The sequence below is a fragment of the Papaver somniferum genome, chromosome 2, assembly GCF_003573695.1.
Source record: "Papaver somniferum cultivar HN1 chromosome 2, ASM357369v1, whole genome shotgun sequence".
Taxonomy (NCBI): domain Eukaryota; kingdom Viridiplantae; phylum Streptophyta; class Magnoliopsida; order Ranunculales; family Papaveraceae; genus Papaver; species Papaver somniferum.
The window spans coordinates 148820937-148840017 of record NC_039359.1 but is presented as its reverse complement, the minus strand read 5'-3'; the positions used below and the strand labels follow the sequence as shown (position 1 = coordinate 148840017).

Here is a 19081-nt window from a genome sequence, read left to right as displayed (position 1 = left end):
GACTTTGATCCACTAGTTGTTAGTGGGTTTGGTTACGCTCGTTCAACAGATGAGTATAAGGTTATTAGAATCTATTATCCTAATAATTTTCTTCGATCACCCTGCGTTGGACGAGTGGAGGTATACACTCTTGGTAGTGGTTATGGATGGAGAAATATAGGAGAAATTAGTTACTGCTTATGCAATTCACCTGGTGTTCTTGTTGATGGAGTTCTGCATTGGTTGGATTATAAGCAGTGGAAGATTATTTCCTTCGATCTAGTAACCGAGGAGTTTCGGGTTCTTCCATCGCCACCTTGTTTCTTCTGGATTACAGTTGTTACCAAGGTTATCAATCTCATTCATTCGCCTAATCCGTTTAGGGTTTTAGAAGACAGTTTTCAACTACACGCACTGGGCGGTTTTCTTTGTGTAATTCATAATAACTATGGCGAACGTTTAGACATATGGGCATTAAAGAAGGATGAAAAGGAACACTAATGTGAGTGGGTTTGGAAGAAGGAGTTCAGTATGGAATGCCTGGAAAAAGATCACACTTATGAGCCATTTGGTATTACGAGGAACAACAAACTTCTACTGTGGTACGATAAGTACATTCTTTTGTGCTATGATCCAAAGATTGCAGCATTTAGTAAGCATAGTGATTATGAGCATGTTAACGAAGATGTCAAATATTATCAGGCAATTCCTCATATGAAAACTTCTGTTTCAGTGCTAGCTCTCGAAGGTAAAGTTCAAGAGATTAGTGCATCCCAATCGGAAAAACAGAGGAAGAATTTATTCGCAGGGGATGTAGATTATACAGAACTAGGAAGGATTACTTGGCTAGAGCTGGAGGACAGATCTTTCTAGTACATTTTTATACAGATAGAGGTAAAATAAGAAAATGCTAGGTTGCCACACTTTAACCCATTGATGATCTGAATGCACAGAAAGCACCACCAGAAACCGTCCATTTTCCTCTCGGGAAATTCTGCGTGATGAAAATACGGTAAGTGTAGCATCTCCGGATAAAATATATCAGCATGTGAACTTTGTGTTGAAAAAATAAATAAATGCAAAAGTGGTTATTTGCTGGCCGATTTTATCTATTTATTTTGAATTATTTTATTTATTTAGCGCTTTATTGGTTTTTGATGCTATTGTAGTGACAGTCAAGTTATTATGGTTGGGCAAACCACCAAAAATGGATGCGCAAAGTCACGAACTAAAAAGTTCGTCGATTGCGACCTAACAAGAGATGACATAACCACCGGTTGATAGGGTAACGAATGTTGTCGTAATTCTTTCACTGAGCGGCCATCTAAGTAAATTATTTTGTGCTATGATCCAAAAATTGCAGCACTCGGTAAGTTTAGTGATTATGAGCATGTTAGGGAAGATGTCAAATATTTTCAGGCAATTCGGCATAGTAAATTTTGCGCACATGAATGTGAAAGCAGCCGTCGGCCTGCATTGACTTTGTTTTGGCGCCATTGGAGTAGTGACAATCAAGTTATAAAGTACTTTTACTTGAGATCAATATTAACACAGTACAAATTTTCTCTCAATATCGGACTTGACGCTCCTAGTTTTGCTAAGCACCACCAAATTAGCCAAAAAGTCAGAAACCCATAGCAAGTTCGTACCTGAAATCCATTGCCATAGTGTCTGCATTGAAGTAAATGGAAGTGGATCACTAATGGTACCAGCAACCCAACCCGGAAGCTGTCTAGTGGGGTTACAAGACAGAAAAATATGCTCAACTGACTCCTCCTCAGATTTATGACACAAGGAACAACACCACACTGCAGCTGTATCTCCTAAATCCGAAGGCACATCATCAGTGGGGATTCTGCCATGTATAAAATTTGCGAACGACCCCACATGTCTTGGCGGTATAGCTGATGACCAAAATACTTTGCATCATTGCATGAAGTGTGGATTTATTTGTCATTAAACATGGTATTATCAAGTTGCTAGAGTTATTTTTGTTTGCTCAGTCAATTTTGTACGCAAATTGAAGTCTTCACAGTAATTCATCTTATTAGCTGATCAAAAATAATATAGGAATTGTGTGGGTTACTTGAGTTGTGTTTGTGGTATTCTCATCTGGTTGCTAGTTTACTCAACTGGGGACACAGAGTTATGTTTGCTTTGGTAACCTTTGCTGTTAATTCAACATGTTCAGTTCTGTTTGAATCATTTTTATGCCCATGTTCTATCGGCCCTCCTACGGAAAATCACTTGGTTTGAGAAGAAAACTAAGGGAAAGAGATCCATTAATGTTTCTTGTTCAACATGGCTGGATTGGTTCCATGGAGATTTGCGATATCCGGCCGAGCATCATTGTTCCCAAGGTTTCCAAGGAGCCATTTGAGGAACATCTCTCCATTTGTCAAGGAACTTTGCAAGAAACACAATTTTCCTTACGGTTGTGCTTCATTCTGGGAGGCTAACAAGTAGACAAATGGAAACCTTAGAGCTGCGGATTTACATGCTCAATATTGCTGCTTAGGGAGGGGGCGATTTTTAGGATGTTTAGGGAGGCGATATCTGTAGCATTGCTGCTTCGCATATTACTTCTTAGATGCCAGCAAGGAGATTATGATTCACCTACCAAACCTGGTAGTAAGAACAGTTTTTTGGGACTACTCAAAAATGGTGGGGGACTACTCTCCATTTTTTTGGATGGATATTAGAAGTAATAATGAGTCACCCCTTATCTAATTTTTCTTCTAATACCAAACTTGCCCTTGATAATTTAATTAGTATAATGATTAGTGAGTTACTTAATGATTAGTGAGATTAAATTAATAATTTGATTTTTTTCAAAAAAAGAATTATGGAGAGGGAGAAGAAGAAAATGAAGATGAGGGTTTTGGAAGAAAAAATTTAGATCTTTTTCTTTAAGAGGCACAACAAGAGTATGATGTTTTGGGTACTCACGGATACTTCAAATTTAGTTAATGGTGCTTGAATTGGCCAAAACATTCCTAAAAATGAACAATTTACCAATTGATTTCGGTTTCATTACCAAAGTTCAGTTACAACATTTGAAGAACAGGAAACCGAACTCATTCTGCAAGTGTAGTTCGGTTAATGTTTCTAAAAACACAGGTAGCCGAACTCAGCTTTAATGGAGTTTTTTCTTTCAGAGAAAAGTTCGGTTAGGAGAAAAAAATTGTGACGTAACCGAACTAAAAGTTCGGCTGGGAAAATAAAATGAAAAAATTTGCGACGTAACCGAACTCAATATATAGGTTTTCAGAGAAAAAAATTCGGTTAGGAGAAAAAAATTGCGACGTAACCGGTTAGGAAAAAAAAATTGCGACGTAGCCGAACTTTTCTCTGAAAGAAAAAACCTCCATTAAAGTTGTGTTCGGCTAGTTCGACAAAGTTTTTCAGATAATTCCTAGCCGAACTTTTATCTGCAACTTCATTTTTAACTCATTTTGATGATAACTTCTCATTTTTTCAAAGGAAAACGAATGAAAAGTAATGAGTTTGTTATAATTTTGATTTTGATTTTGTTTTGTTAATAATTTAAATTAAGCTACATATAGAGGTGGCGGTGGTGGTGATTTGAGGTGGTCGGTGGTGGTGGTGGTCGGTGGTGGTAGGTGGTGGTGAGCGGCAGTGACGATGGGTAGAGGTGGTTATATATATAGGTGGTGGTGGTGTTGGGAGGAGGTGATTATATATAGGTGAAGGATATGTTAGTCATTTCCATACTTTAGGACACCCCTTATAAGTATAGGGTAGACTTTTCTAACACAAAATAGTCCCCACCATTTTTGAATAGTCCCCAGAAAATGGTTCTTTAAAATTTATGTCAAACTTACTTATTTTTTTTGCCAAAATATGCAATAATCTTGTATCTTTGTTTTCTTAGCTTTTTGCGTACTTTTCTATTACAACATGAAAGTTGGTTCAGGGCCAAAACCTGCACAGTCAACATGAAAACCCATGTATTAAGATCTTAACCCAATGTCGGATAACATTGATCATCACCAAGATACCGCTTCCTGTATTTTGGTCAATCTTTATAGATAATTGGCAATGACATTTCTGTCGTGTGAATAACATATATAAATAGGCGCCCATGTGAAGAGTTGTCATGAATTTCGACTTAACAGTTAGCAATGTGGATTTTTAGGTAAAAGGTTATCATACTTGAGCTTTAAGAGACCATTCTAAAGGAACAAACCAGCAGATTTTTTGACGAAACATTTTTACTGTTTGGTAGGGGTATGGTGATTTGTGCAGCAGATGAAGGTCCCGTAATGTCATTGCTTCTAAAGCTTATTAATGCAAAAAAAGACAATTGAGATTGGAGTTTTCACAGGATATTCACTCCTTGTTACTGCTCTTTCTCTTCCCAAAGATGGCAAAGTTTGTGTTTTTAACTATTTTGCACAATACCTTTCTAACTTTTCTAATTACATGGTTAATAAATTGCATGTTGTGTATGCATATATGACAATTGGCAATCTGCTCCACAGGTAATAGCCATCGATCCTAACCGATCATCTTTCGAGATAGGATTACCATTCTTCAAAAGAGCTGCAGTGGAACATAAGGTGGAGTTTATCGAGTCTGTAGGCCTTCCGGTTCTTGATAAACTACTTGAAGAAGTAAGTACATACACATACGCATACACATACATAAAACTCAACATGTACCAAATGTTTTTATATATAACTTTTCCTTCTTTTTCGATACATTAGTTTGATTAACTTTCTTACATCTATATACTTATTCAGCCAAAGAACGAGGGATCGTTTGATTATGCATTTGTCAGCGCTGACAAGTCAAATTATGCAAACTATCATGAGAGATTAGTAAAATTAGTCAAGGTTGGAGGGTTAATTCTTTATGACAATACTCTTTGGTCAGGAACCGTTGCTTGGGAAGATGATTCCACACTCGATGACGAAATGGTGCATGAAAGGAGCGTATCCATAGAATTGAACAAGAAGTTGGCATCTGATTCTCGAATTCAAATTTCTCAACTTCCTATTGGTGATGGTCTCACGATGTGTATGCGTCTTTGCTAAAATACATTTGGCATTTAAATGTCAATGATATGTTAATTTTGTGCATGTATTGTTATGTTTAATTAAGACAATGTTTTTCATTTAATTGATGAAATTTGCATTTAGCATGACAAGCAAGACGTGAACGAATTAGAAGGACCAAATATCTCGTGTTATTTTTCGTCATAAGAGAGAAAAATAGAACTGAAAAACACTCCATTTATGTTCATTGAGGACACATAAAACAAAAAACAAAAACAAAAACAAAAAATACGAGTCGGGGAGATCTTCTTTACATATATAGACCATAGCATTTTAGTTTTTTTCATGATCTTAACATATGTGCATATTGAGAAGCTCTCTTATCTTCTTTCTAGCCTTGAGAAAATTCATTTGTGCGACGAGGAGAAAGATGAACTTCAATGGCTTGGGGAAAATTCATTTATGCGACGAGGAGAAAGATGAACTTCAATGGCTTGGGGAAAAATCAGGTAAATTCTCAGTTAAATCTTGTTACCATAACATGGCTTATGGTTTTTAAAAGCGTACGCTTTACGCTTCGCTCTAATTTTTGTCAGAAACACTCTGAAACATATCTATAAAGCGTTCTGACTGTGAAGCATGTAGTCAATGATTTTGACCAAAGTCTGAAGCGCAAAATGGTCAAACTTCAAGAAATAATGTTCTAAAAATTAAAAAAGAATGGTGGAATTCAAACCTACCACCTCATGTGTGGTACGTGAATGCTCAACCATTGTTCTACATGGTTATTTAGGATAATATTTGGCTATATTTTAAATTTATAAATATTTTCATACCTATTTATATTATGTCGAATTTTATATTTTACGATTCACCGCCAACTATAACTCGCCGCTTCACGCTTCAACCTACGCATCGTTTCTCAAAAATAGAAAACGAGTCACTCTCCCCTTTCAGTACCTTCGTACCACTCATCCACAAGATTTGGAAAAAGACCTGTCCCCATAAGATAGGGTTTTTCCCGTGGCAATTATATATCGATCTGCTGCCTACTTTTGGAATGTGGAAACTAGTTGAAACTTTACAATCATTAATGGAATTGATTGTTATAGGTGAAATTAATTATGATCAATTGTCTTACTTACAGAAGAAAGAAAACACAAAACAATAAGTATATATTAATGTACACAAGACAGACCAATCCGTAATGCATAGATTGGTCCAATCAATGCAGGAAAGGTAAGCATAAGTAGTATATGATAGATAGTTGGACAAAGACATTTACACTTACAACGTGACAGTGTAAACTGTAGCAGAATGAGTGAGTGAGTGATATTATCTCCGTCAAGTTAAGGTGGCCAAACATAAAATAACTAAATATTGGACCAGCTAATCCTTTACTAATGTCTGCCATTTGATCCAAAATAAAGATATAGTGAACATTTAAATGCTTGGATTGCACAAGATTCCTAAAAATTTGATAATTAACAACCAAATGTTTCATACTGTTACCAAACACATGATTAGAAGATAAAGAGATGGCACTGATGTTATGACATTGCAATACTAGAGGTATAGGGAGAATAACATGTAGATCTTTCAAAAGCTGACAGACTCGTATTATTTTTGAACCATAATGACTACGCTTCTATATTCAGATCCAGTAGAGCTCCTAGGCATTGTGCCTTGTCTCTTACTAGACCAAGAGATTCGATTGGATTGAAAAAATATACAATATCCACTTGTGCCTTTCCTAGTATCAGGTTCACCTTCCCAATCTGCATCATGAAAGCCATTGACAACCAACAATCCTTTGCTGAAAATAATACCACACTCAAGTGTCCTTTTAATGTATCTCAGAATTCTTTTAGCGGCTACAAAGTGAATAGTTGTTGGAGGCCGCATATATATGCTGACAAACTTAATTGTTTCATTGCATATATATTTCTGCAATAAGTCAAGTGCATGCATGATTTGGGAAACCTCCAGACACATAAAAAAGTGTCGACATCCTAAATCCTAGATTGGAAAATGAGATTTTAAAGTGGTATCAGAACAATAAGATTTGTTGTTACCAATGATAATAATTTCATCAACTTACACAAGTATAAGTATTAATTTAGAACCAATTTTCTAAACGAAAAAGAGAGTTGTCAGCATTGGACATAGTGAAGTTGCAAGAACGATGCACACACTACGGGAAAAATCATCATTTACGACACAAGATAAGAGTTGCAGTACCCCTACGACAACTCCATTTCATGCATTGTGGAACGGGGGTATTGTAGAAAGTCCAAGTTTTTCTACAATGGATGACAAGTGTTGTAAAGAGTGATGTGATTCATGTTTCAACAATAGTTTGCCAATGTTGTGATTCTCTTTCAATTTTTTTGATAACCTAACACAACTCTTGCTTGTATTGTAGAAAAATTGTGGACAACATAAGTTGCATATCGTAGAAACATATGCAACAACAATTACCAGTATTATGAATAATATTTGCACAACACCTGTATGAATTGTAGAACTATCTTGGACAACAAAGAACTTATGTTGTAAAGTAACTGTTTCACTATATCTAGTTTATGTAGTTGAAAACCTTTTCACGATGTCTATTAGTATTGTGAATACTCTTCTCACTACACTTCCTTGAGTTGTATAACTATTCTGAACAACACCTGCTGATGTTGCAAGATTTCATTTTACAATGATTATGGTATGAAGTAGAAATTGTTAACACAACACTTACTAGTATTGTGAATATTACAGTCAGTACACTTGTTAGCATTGTAGAACATTTGTTTTTACAATTATTGTCATGGGTAGAAGAAATTGTTAACACAACACTTATTAGTATTGTGAATATTACAGTTAGTACACTTGTTAGCATTGTAGAAGTACCTTGATACAACTATACTATGTGTAGTAGGACTATCTTTTACAATACTTGTGAATAAGATCAAACCCATATTTCAGAATATATATTTCACTTTTGTCACTACTATTTGTGAAATGTAAAGAAACAACTAGATTAAACTGAAATGTAAATAAACAATTGGATTAAACTGAAAGATTCATTCAAATTAAACCAAACCCAGAGTTAAAGCATTCACATACCAATGTGATATACACAAAACATACAAAAAAGTGGCAGTGATATGTTTGTTACCAAAAGTTAAGTCTCCAAAAAGATCACAGAAGATTAAGAAGTCTATTGGTAGATTTTTCTATCTTTGGGCCATGTGATAAAATTTGAAACAGCATCATGAACAGTTATGACTTCTGAAGTAGCTTGGTAGACAAGAGCATCATCAACATAAGAAATCTTCACACATACATTGTAGGCTCCAAGACCGATTGGTTTTCCATGTATCTGCTTACTTGGATCTGTTTCAGCAATTTCAGCCTCTGCAACCACCTCGTCCTCCTTGTACCAGCTTAACAACTTGCAAACTTGGAATCTCTTTGGCACTTGAACCTCATCTTGTTTCCTGACATGACTTGGAGTGGTATCAGTTGAGACTCTTTCATTACAGATAACATTTCTGCTAGTGCTAGCCTCATGATTGTTGCTGGGACTTAACATTTGAGAGGGTAAGACTCCATTGCAGACACATTTTGATTTCGTTCCCTATATTAAGACCAAACAGCAGTATGAGGGGCATTATCGAGTTTGAGTTTATCAAGAAAAGGAGACCTAATAAAATACAAGTTAAATTCTCACCTCTAGCTGCACCACTCGATCACTCAATGCTTTATAGGATTATTGACACTCTTTAATCATCATCTTATAGTGGGACTGCGCAACAACCTTTTTACGTGTCACTCCAAAACCAATTCCTTTAAGTCTCCCTTTAGTTTTCTTGTCCTCACCAAAGGCCTTTGCAAGAATATCATCTGTCACGGATGATCCACAATCAGCATGATACTTTTCTCGAGCTTTTTCAAGTTTTTCCTGTGTAAGCGTGTAAAACATCAGATATTTTTGACTTTTTCAAGCACACACAAATAAAACAAAGTAACATGAGAAGATTTCTTACCAAAGCTTCTACAACACCAGGATGTGGTTTCTTTCCTTTGCGCTGTTTATGACCAACTTTCCATATTATAGCTCTATCAATCTCTTTGGTTGTGTTTTGCTCTTTTTGCTGCCAAATAAATGTATCAATACATGAGTCATCAAGAATAGCATAACAACATGGTATTATCTCAGAATATTTCTAAGATAAAACTTTGTAGAGAACTTCAAACAATTATATTTTTAACGATGCAATAGCTTTCACATGGTGAATATCAAGACTGTAGAACATACCAATTTCACCTCCAATCGGGCGTAACCTTCTCGACTTATGGTATGTGGGGTGGTGTGTTTTGAACGATTTTCTTGCATTTTTATTCTTCTGACCTGAATAGAAAAGTAAAAAAATCATTTGACAGACTTTAAAGTTTTTAATACAAATATATAGGCATTCTATATAATAGAAATTACTTACTCTGAATTCAATAGAGTCTACATGTTTCACAAACTCTTCCCACTCCCTAACTGTCATGGTCTTGGGCATTAACTTCTCCAGCCGTTTCTTTTGTTATTCCCCTTGTAGCCGATCCAAAGCGTCGAGTACCAAACCAGCTTTCCTTGACCTTGCTTCTCTAAGATAAGTTCCCATCTTGCTGAAATAATAGTCTTTGTAATACTTAGGCACAATGAATCGGTTCTACAAATAAATTTAAATAATTGAATTAGAATACGCTATGAATTAAATAATTGTTGACTATGACTTAAATAATTATTGACGAATGAAAAGAGTTAAAGAGTTATCAATTGCGAACCGAGACTATCTTCCATATGTTTTCTTTGGCTTCATAAGGGACAAGTCTCCAATCCTTGTACGTTAATGGAAGTTTCCGAACAAGCACCCCTAGCACACTGGCAAGTTGCACAGATGGATCACCAATCGGTTGTTCATTAGAGTTGAAGGAAATTGTTCTTTTCGGATCAGCAGAATCTAACTTCAGTGCATACATCTGGGTTGGACCACGTGGAACATATTTTCTTTTCTTCGCTTCTTTTCCTTCTTCACCTTCCTCATTATCATCCTTACCATTATCATTTTCTTCTTCCAATTCAGGCTCATCACCATTACCATTATCATTCTCTTCTTCCACATCAGGCTCCACATGATCAGAGTTATCCTCTTCCACAGCTTCCTCCTCCTCTTCCTCTTCTTCTTCATCTTAAAAATCTGCGAGAGTGTCGTGTGGATCCCTAAGTTGAACATTCAGACATGGGCCTGTGCTGCTTGTGTCAAGTTTTCGCTTTACATTCTTTCGCCCCACTCCAGATTTTTCAGTATCTCCTTCAGAGCTTTTTGATTGGGACTTTGTAGTTGTGGTCTGTGAATGTTGAGCACTTTCAGATTGCACATTCTTCTTCCTAGTATCCTGTCTCTTTGTAGTTGGTGATGACATTTCAGCACTTTCAGGTTGTAGACGATGCTTTGGAGTTGTTGCACATTTAGTTAGAGAAGAAACAACAGCACTTGGTTCTAACTTCTTGTTCCTTTGTGATGATCGCCTACTTCCAGGTGAAAGAGATGAAGTCGGGGACTTGGTTTGAGTTGGGGGTTGCAGCTTTGAAGTGAGTGAAGCACTTTCAGTTGGGGACTGTTGACTGTTCTGCTTGTTTTTCATCTGCAAAAAGTGTAGCTTAGTTAAAATGAGAAGGTAAGTAGTTTTTTGTGAAATTGAGATGAAAAGTCTTTACCTTTATCGCAAACTTCTTGTTCCTTGGTGATGATCGCCTACTTTCAGGTGGAAGGGATGGTTCTGCAGATGGAGAACCTTTATCAGTTTTGGACTGTTTGTTTTTCATCTGCAAAAAGTGTAGCTTAGTTAAAATGAGAAGTTAAGTAGTTTTTTGTGAAATTGAGATGAAAAGTCTTTACCTTTATCGCAAACTTCTTGTTCCTTGGTGATGATCGCCTACTTTCAGGTGGAAGGGATGGTTCTGCAGATGGAGAACCTTTATCAGTTTTGGACTGTTTGTTTTTCATCTGCAACAATAATGCATATAGGTTAGTTAAAATGATATGGTGAATAAATTTATTTACACTGAAATTGAGATGAGAAGCCTTTACCTTTATGGCCAACTCCCTGACCAGATTTTTCTTTATTGTTTCCTTGTTAGTCTTCATTATTGCAGTTATTCCTTGCAAAAATATAATCACAGTGGCTAAACTTCATGCTTTGGCACAAATATAATCAAATCATACACCTAAAGAGAATAAGGCTACACCTATCAAATCACAAATTCTTACGAATTCTAAATTATACTTCATGCATCACAGTGGCTAAACTTCTGCACTAGTACTCCACATATCTTTGCTACTACAATTATTACACTAAAGATGTAGTCATGAGCCCATGAAGAGCACCTCCCCATTAACATGATTTTTTATTCTCTGTTGCTAATGGGAATCATGGCCATCTAGGGTTCTCTGTATTTGCTAATTGAAAGATGGAGAGAGGGATTGGAAATAGGAAGGAAGAAAAGGGGGGATTTTTTGTTATAACACAGAACAAAGACCTAAAAAAAACTAGAACATGAGCTGCAAAGACAATCATCGAAATGAAAAAATCATCATAAAAAGACCTAAAATCGAAAATTCCCAAAATTAAATAGGACCCAATACCAATTTCATCATGGAAACAACAAATCCTAAATTGCATGTGAAGATCTGAACATTTATGTGAAGAAAAAAAAAACTCAAAATTACTAAAATAGAAAACTGGAACAAAGAGATTTATTTTCTTAAGATTTGAGAGATTACCCCTTCGTGAAATCCTTTTCTTGAAAATTTGTTAGGGTTTTCTTCAAAGTTGAAGAACTCTGAGATTAATAGATAGTTATGGTTTTCTGAAGAGTTTGAGTGATTGAGAGATTGTTAGGGTTTCCTGATGAGAGATTGTTAGGGTTTCCTGATGAGAGATTGTTAGGGTTTTCTGATGAGAGATTGTTAGGGTTTTACGATAAGAGATTGTTAGGGTTAGAGCTTCACAGTTGCAGACATGGCGATAGGTGAGAGATTTTTTCCTTTTTTTTTGGTGAGAGAGTTTTCTTATTTTTGTGAAGAGTGAAGAGACTAATGATTTTGGGCGCGTTGTGAAAATATTTGGGGGAACATGGGATAGGACACGTTGCAGTTGTCAAAAATTAAATATTCTCTGAAAAATTCTTGGGCAGACACGTGACCAAATTTGGGCGGGATTTTGGGCGGGAAAGTGGAATATTCTGATTGGTCTAAGCAAAAGCATACGGATTGGCAAAGAAACACAATTTTTGACAAACAAACACAAAATTCCCACCGTTAGATTTAGTAGCAGTTGCTTCCCCTAACTTTGGTACGTTGGATTAGACAAAATTACAACAAAAAAAATTTGGTGGTAACACTCTAAGTAACATAGATATAACCTGGCTCCGAGCACGAAACCTGGCGGTAACTGGTAAGTGGACTATTCTAAGTCAGAGACTTCGTAAAAACGATGAATCCGTCTATCTATAAATAATATCGGTGCCATTAGAATATTCCTCCAACCCTTAAACCTGTCCGGTTTTGGCAACTTCGAGATATAACATGGCTCCGAGATAGAAACATGGCGGTGAGTGGACTACTCTAAGTCGGGGACTTCGTAAGAACGATGAATCTGTCGATTCATAGGTAAGATGCTTTCATAATATTCCTCCAACCCTTAAACCTGACCGGTTTTGGCAACTTCGAGACATAACATGGCTCCGAGATCGAAACATGGCGGTGAGTGGACTACTCTAAGTCGGGGAATTCGTAAGAACGATGAATCTGTCGATTCATAGGTAAGAAGCTTTCATAATATTCCTCCAACCCTTAAACCTGACCGGTTTTGGCAACTTCGAGACATAACATGGCTCCGATATCGAAACCTGGCGATGAGTGGACTACTCTAAGCCGGGGACTTCGTAAGAACGATGAATCTGTCGATTCATAGGTAAGATGCTTTCATAATATTCCTCCAACCCTTAAACCTGACCGGTTTTGGCAACTTCGAGACATAACATGGCTCCGAGATTGAAACCTGGCGATGAGTGGACTACTCTAAGTCGGGGACTTCGTAAGAACGATGAATCTGTCGATTCATAGGTAAGATGCTTTCATAATATTCCTCCAACCCTTAAACCTGACCGGTTTTGGCAACTTCGAGACATAACATGGCTCCGAGATCGAAACCTGGCGATGAGTGGACTACTCTAAGTCGGGGACTTCGTAAGAACGATGAATCTGTCGATTCATAGGTAAGATACTTTCATAATATTCCTCCAACCCTTAAACCTGACCGGTTTTGGCAACTTCGAGACATAACATGGCTCCGAGATCGAAACCTGGCGATGAGTGGACTACTCTAAGTCGGGGACTTCGTAAGAACGATGAATCTGTCGATTCATAGGTAAGATGCTTTCATAATATTCCTCCAACCCTTAAACCTGACCGGTTTTGGCAACTTCGAGACATAACATGTCTCCGAGATCGAAACCTGGCGATGAGTGGACTACTCTAAGTCGGGGACTTCGTAAGAACGATTAATCTGTCGATTCATAGGTAAGATGCTTTCATAATATTCCTCCAACCCTTAAACCTGACCGGTTTTGGCAACTTCGAGACATAACATGGCTCCGAGATCGAAACCTGGCGATGAGTGGACTACTCTAAGTCGGGGACTTCGTAAGAACGATGAATCTGTCGATTCATAGGTAAGATGCTTTCATAATATTCCTCTAACCCTTAAACCTGACCGGTTTTTGCAACTTCGAGACATAACATGGCTCCGAGATCGAAACCTGGCGATGAGTGGACTACTCTAAGTCGGGGACTTCGTAAGAACGATGAATCTGTCGATTCATAGGTAAGATGCTTTCATAATATTCCTCCAACCCTTAAACCTGACCGGTTTTGGCAACTTCGAGACATAACATGGCTCCGAGATCGAAACCTGACAATGAGTGGACTACTCTAAGTCGGGGACTTCGTAAGAACGATGAATCTGTCGATTCATAGGTAAGATGCTTTCATAATATTCCTCCAACCCTTAAACCTGACCGGTTTTGGCAACTTCGAGACATAACATGGCTCCGAGATCGAAACCTGGCGATGAGTGGACTACTCTAAGTCGGGGACTTCGTAAGAACGATGAATCTGTCGATTCATAGGTAAGATGCTTTCATAATATTCCTCCAACCCTTAAACTTGACCGGTTTTGGCAACTTCGAGACATAACATGGCTCCGAGATCGAAACCTGGCGATGAGTGGACTACTCTAAGTCGGGGACTTCGTAAGAACGATGAATCTGTCGATTCATAGGTAAGATGCTTTCATAATATTCCTCCAACCCTTAAACCTGACCGGTTTTGGCAACTTCGAGACATAACATGGCTCCGAGATCGAAACCTGGCGATGAGTGGACTACTCTAAGTCGGGGACTTCGTAAGAACGATGAATCTGTCGATTCATAGGTAAGATTCTTTCATAATATTCCTCCAACCCTTAAACCTGACCGGTTTTGGCAACTTCGAGACATAACATGGCTCCGAGATCGAAACCTGGCGATGAGTGGACTACTCTAAGTCGGGGACTTCGTAAGAACGATGAATCTGTCGATTCATAGGTAAGATTCTTTCATAATATTCCTCCAACCCTTAAACCTGACCGGTTTTGGAAACTTCGAGACATAACATGGCTCCGAGATCGAAACCTGGCGATGAGTGGACTACTCTAAGTCGGGGACTTCGTAAGAACGATGAATCTGTCGATTCATAGGTAAGATGCTTTCATAATATTCCTCCAACCTTTAAACCTGACCGGTTTTGGCAACTTCGAGACATAACATGGCTCCGAGATCGAAACCTGGCGATGAGTGGACTACTCTAAGTCGGGGACTTCGTAAGAACGATGAATCTGTCGATTCATAGGTAAGATGCTTTCATAATATTCCTCCAACCCTTAAACCTCACCGGTTTTGGAAACTTCGAGACATAACATGGCTCCGAGATCGAAACCTGGCGGTGAGTGGACTACTCTAACTCGGAGACTTCATAAGAACGATGAATTTGTCGATTCATAGGTAAGATGCTTTCATAATATTCCTCCAACCCTTAAACCTGACCGGTTTTGGCAACTTCGAGACATAACATGGCTCCGAGATCGAAACCTGGCGGTGAGTGGACTACTCTAACTCAGAGACTTCATAAGAACGATGAATCTGTCGATTCATAGGTAAGATGCTTTCATAATATTCCTCCAACCCTTAAACCTGACCGGTTTTGGCAACTTCGAGACATAACATGGCTCCGAGATCGAAACCTGGCGATGAGTGGACTACTCTAAGTCGGGGACTTCGTAAGAATGATGAATCTGTCGATTCATAGGTAAGATGCTTTCATAATATTCCTCCAACCCTTAAACCTGACCGGTTTTGTCAACTTCGAGACATAACATGGCTTCGAGACATAACATGAAATGATAGACAAGCCGCAAAAGAAGATACCGGTGAAGGTGCTTAGGTACTTCCCCATTGTGCCGAGATTGAGAAGATTGTTTCAATCAGCAGCACTGGCTGAGCAGTTGATATGGCACGCGACGAACAAGAGTAAGGATGGGAAGATGCGTCATCCAACAGATTCTTTGGCTTGGAAGCACATAGACACAAAGTATCCCGAGTTTTCTTCAGATCCCCGTAATTTGCGTCTTGGGCTTGCTGCTGATGGATTTAATCCATTTGGTGATCTTTCCGCAGCCCACAGTTGTTGGCCAGTGATGCTCGTGGTTTATAATTTGCCCCCTCAATTGTGTATGCAAGGTGACAACATAATTCTGAGCATGCTGATTCCAGGAAAAAAACAACCGGGTAATGACATTGATGTATACTTGCAGCCCTTGATTGATGATCTTTTTGAGTTGTGGGAGAAAGTGGTGCAGGTATATGATTCGTTTACTAAAACAGATTTTAACTTGAAGGCGTTATTAATGTGGACAATAAACGATTTCCCTGCATATGGTAATTTATCTGGATGTACGTATAAAGGGAAGGCATCCTGTCCTCTTTGCGGTGAAAATACACTTTCAAACTGGTTGGCATTTAGTCGTAAAACTGTCTACTTGAATCATAGGAGATTTCTTCGTCATAATCATCCTCTTCGGCAGAAAAAAGACTGGTTTAATGGAGAGATTGAGAGGAAGGAAAAGCCACCTGTTATGTCTGGTGCTACGGCACTTGAATGTCAGAATAGTATTACAAATGATTTTGGGAAAGCGGAGAAGAACGAGGAGGAGATAAGGAAAAAGAAAGAGCAAAAGAAGAATAATAAGGGCAAGAGTAGTGCGGAAGCAAGTGCAAATGTGGGTAATTCTAAATGTGGGAAGCGGAAAAGGGATGTTGTTGCTGATGCGGCTATTTCTGGTGCAAATGATGATGAAACTGAACTTCGGGTTAACAAACGGTCAATATTCTTCGACTTGCCTTACTGGAAGGTTAGTTCCATAACTTCAAACTTACTTGTTAATATTTGGCTATGGGTTCTTCTGCTTTGCACCATGTTAGCCTCTAAACTTCACATTATCAACAAATGCAAATTTAAATGGCACACTCGTTATTTTGATATAGTGTTTGGGAAGTTTAATACATCTGAGTACTTTTCCCAATGTGATAAAGCATCGGCAGCATCAGTTTGATTGCAACATAATTGACACATAATAGTATATTTTCAGTATAATGAGCATTTTGTTTCTGTTTTTTCCAGCATGACATTATAATAGAATTAATTACTTACCTAAGATTCGACAGCATGACATTATAACTTTCACATAGATTAAATGTCTGATCTTTTATTTCTTTATAGAATTAATTACTAATGTTGGGTTTTTCCATCTTCCTAGGATTTATTACTACGGCACAATATTGATGTTATGCATACAGAAAAAAATGTTTGCGAGAGTATTATTGGTACCATATTGAATATAAAGTCCAAAACAAAAGACGTTCTAAAGTCCCGCAATGATCTGAAGAGTATGGGAATAAGACCAGAATTACATCCAGTAGAGATAAATGGAAAAACGATCCTTCCACCAGCACCATACTGTTTAAATGACAAGGAAAAGGCTATATTGTATAATAGGATGAGAAATTTAAAGGTTCCATATGGTTTTAGTTCTGATCTTAGAAAGCATTTCTCAAAAGATGGTTGCTTAGGTGTTCTTAAGGCTCATGATTACCATGTTCTTATGCAACAAATATTACCCGTTGCTTTGCAAGGACTTTTACCTGTAGGGCCAAGGGAGGCAATTTTCAGGTTATGTTCTTATTTTCACGAAATATGCCAAAGGGAAGTTGATCTCCATAGATTAATAGAACTTGAAGTAGAAGTTGCTGAGACTTTGTGTATGTTTGAGAGGTACTTCCCTCCGTCACTTTTTGATGTCATGATGCACTTGACAATTCACCTAGCTCGAGAAGTGCGATTATGTGGACCTGTACAATATCGTTGGATGTATCCATTTGAAAGGTATGCCAATTTAATTTATATTACTTCTGTTTTTTGGTTTTGTGTAGAAAGTTATGCCCTTTGTATCTTAGAGATACTAATATTTAATTAACTAGTAACTGTTGCATACTCGACTTTCCTAGGTATATGAAGACATTCAAAGAATATGTAAAGAATTATGCACAACCTGAAGCTTGTATAGCCGAGTGTTATCTTGGAATGGAGAGTGTTAGGTATTTTGATATTCGTAAGGCCCAAGCAGCTGAAACAGGAGTAGAGAAAAGGCGTAACGAAAACACTCAAAATGGTTCCACACCGGCAGCACGTCCTCTTTCTAAAGGTGTCCAAGTGCGTATGGATAGTGAGAAGTTAAAGATAGCTCACAGATATGTGCTTTTTAACACACCCGAAATTGACCCATATATGATGTAAGTATGATGTTCCCGTTTATTAAAATGGTCTGTCAATTAATACTTCATTTTCTAATTTTAATTTTGTCTTAGAATGCATATGGACGAGTTAAAATCTCCTGCTGGGAGGGCAATTACTAGTGAAGACCAACTCAATTCCATACAGTCTGACACATTTGCATATTGGTTTCAACAAAAGGTATGTTTAGTCCACTCTTAGTCAGATTATGCATCTTAGTATAGTTTAAACACTTGGACATTTTGCTGCTGCGGAAAACTACTACAAAAAACACAAATGCGTGTGATTTTGTTTCATTCTATCACATAGAACAATCCATGTTCGGCACACCATCATATAAATCTAACTTCTTATTCTTAGATAACAAATTTAGTTATATTCTTATGTTCTGAGATTATACATTTGTAGGTTAAGATGCAAATTGAACAAGGCATGCCAATATCACACACGGTAGAATGGTTGTCATATGGGCCGTTGGAAAACTGCATATCATATAAAGGCTTGCTTATCAATAACACTAGGTTTATTACGAAGGATGTTAAGAGAGTCACACAAAACAGTGGAGTTTCAATTGAATCAACAACCTTAGTTGCAGGATTGTCAGAAACTAGTGGGTTCTATGGTGTTTTAGAAGAAATTCTATTGTTGGACTACAATCATATGTTTCAAATTCCAATATTCAAATGTGATTGGGCTCACACCAATTTTGGTGTGAAGGTAGAAGATGGCTTTACATTAGTCAATTTAAAGCAGCATAAGAACCAATACTGTAACGATTCATTCATTTTAGCAAAGCAAGCGCGACAAGTTTTCTATTCTCGAGAGTCAAATACATCTAACTGGTATGTGATGGTGAAACCACCGTCCAGGGGTTTCCATGAATTAGAGGAATACAATGAAAAGCATGACACAATTTTCCAACCAGTGGATATTTCAACTCTTGGTTTCCAAATGGATGACGAGAACGAGAGTTACTTAAGAGAAGATGGGGAATATACCATAGTGGTTCCGACAAAGAAGAAGAACAAAAAGAAGAAGAAATAGAAGTTCACAAGTTAGATCAGTAGTTTATTGTTTTTACGGTAT

General features: G+C 37.6%; 1 protein-coding gene across 1 annotated transcript; it reads left to right on the top strand.

The window, feature by feature from the left end:
- The first annotated feature begins 4246 nt into the window (after positions 1-4246).
- LOC113352189 (probable caffeoyl-CoA O-methyltransferase At4g26220) lies at positions 4247-5039 on the top strand. Its single transcript, XM_026596039.1, has 3 exons — positions 4247-4374; positions 4485-4616; positions 4746-5039. Exons 1-3 carry the CDS (start codon positions 4291-4293, stop codon positions 5037-5039), a joined length of 510 nt encoding a protein of 169 aa, XP_026451824.1. The 5' UTR covers positions 4247-4290.
- The last annotated feature ends 14042 nt before the right edge of the window (positions 5040-19081 follow it).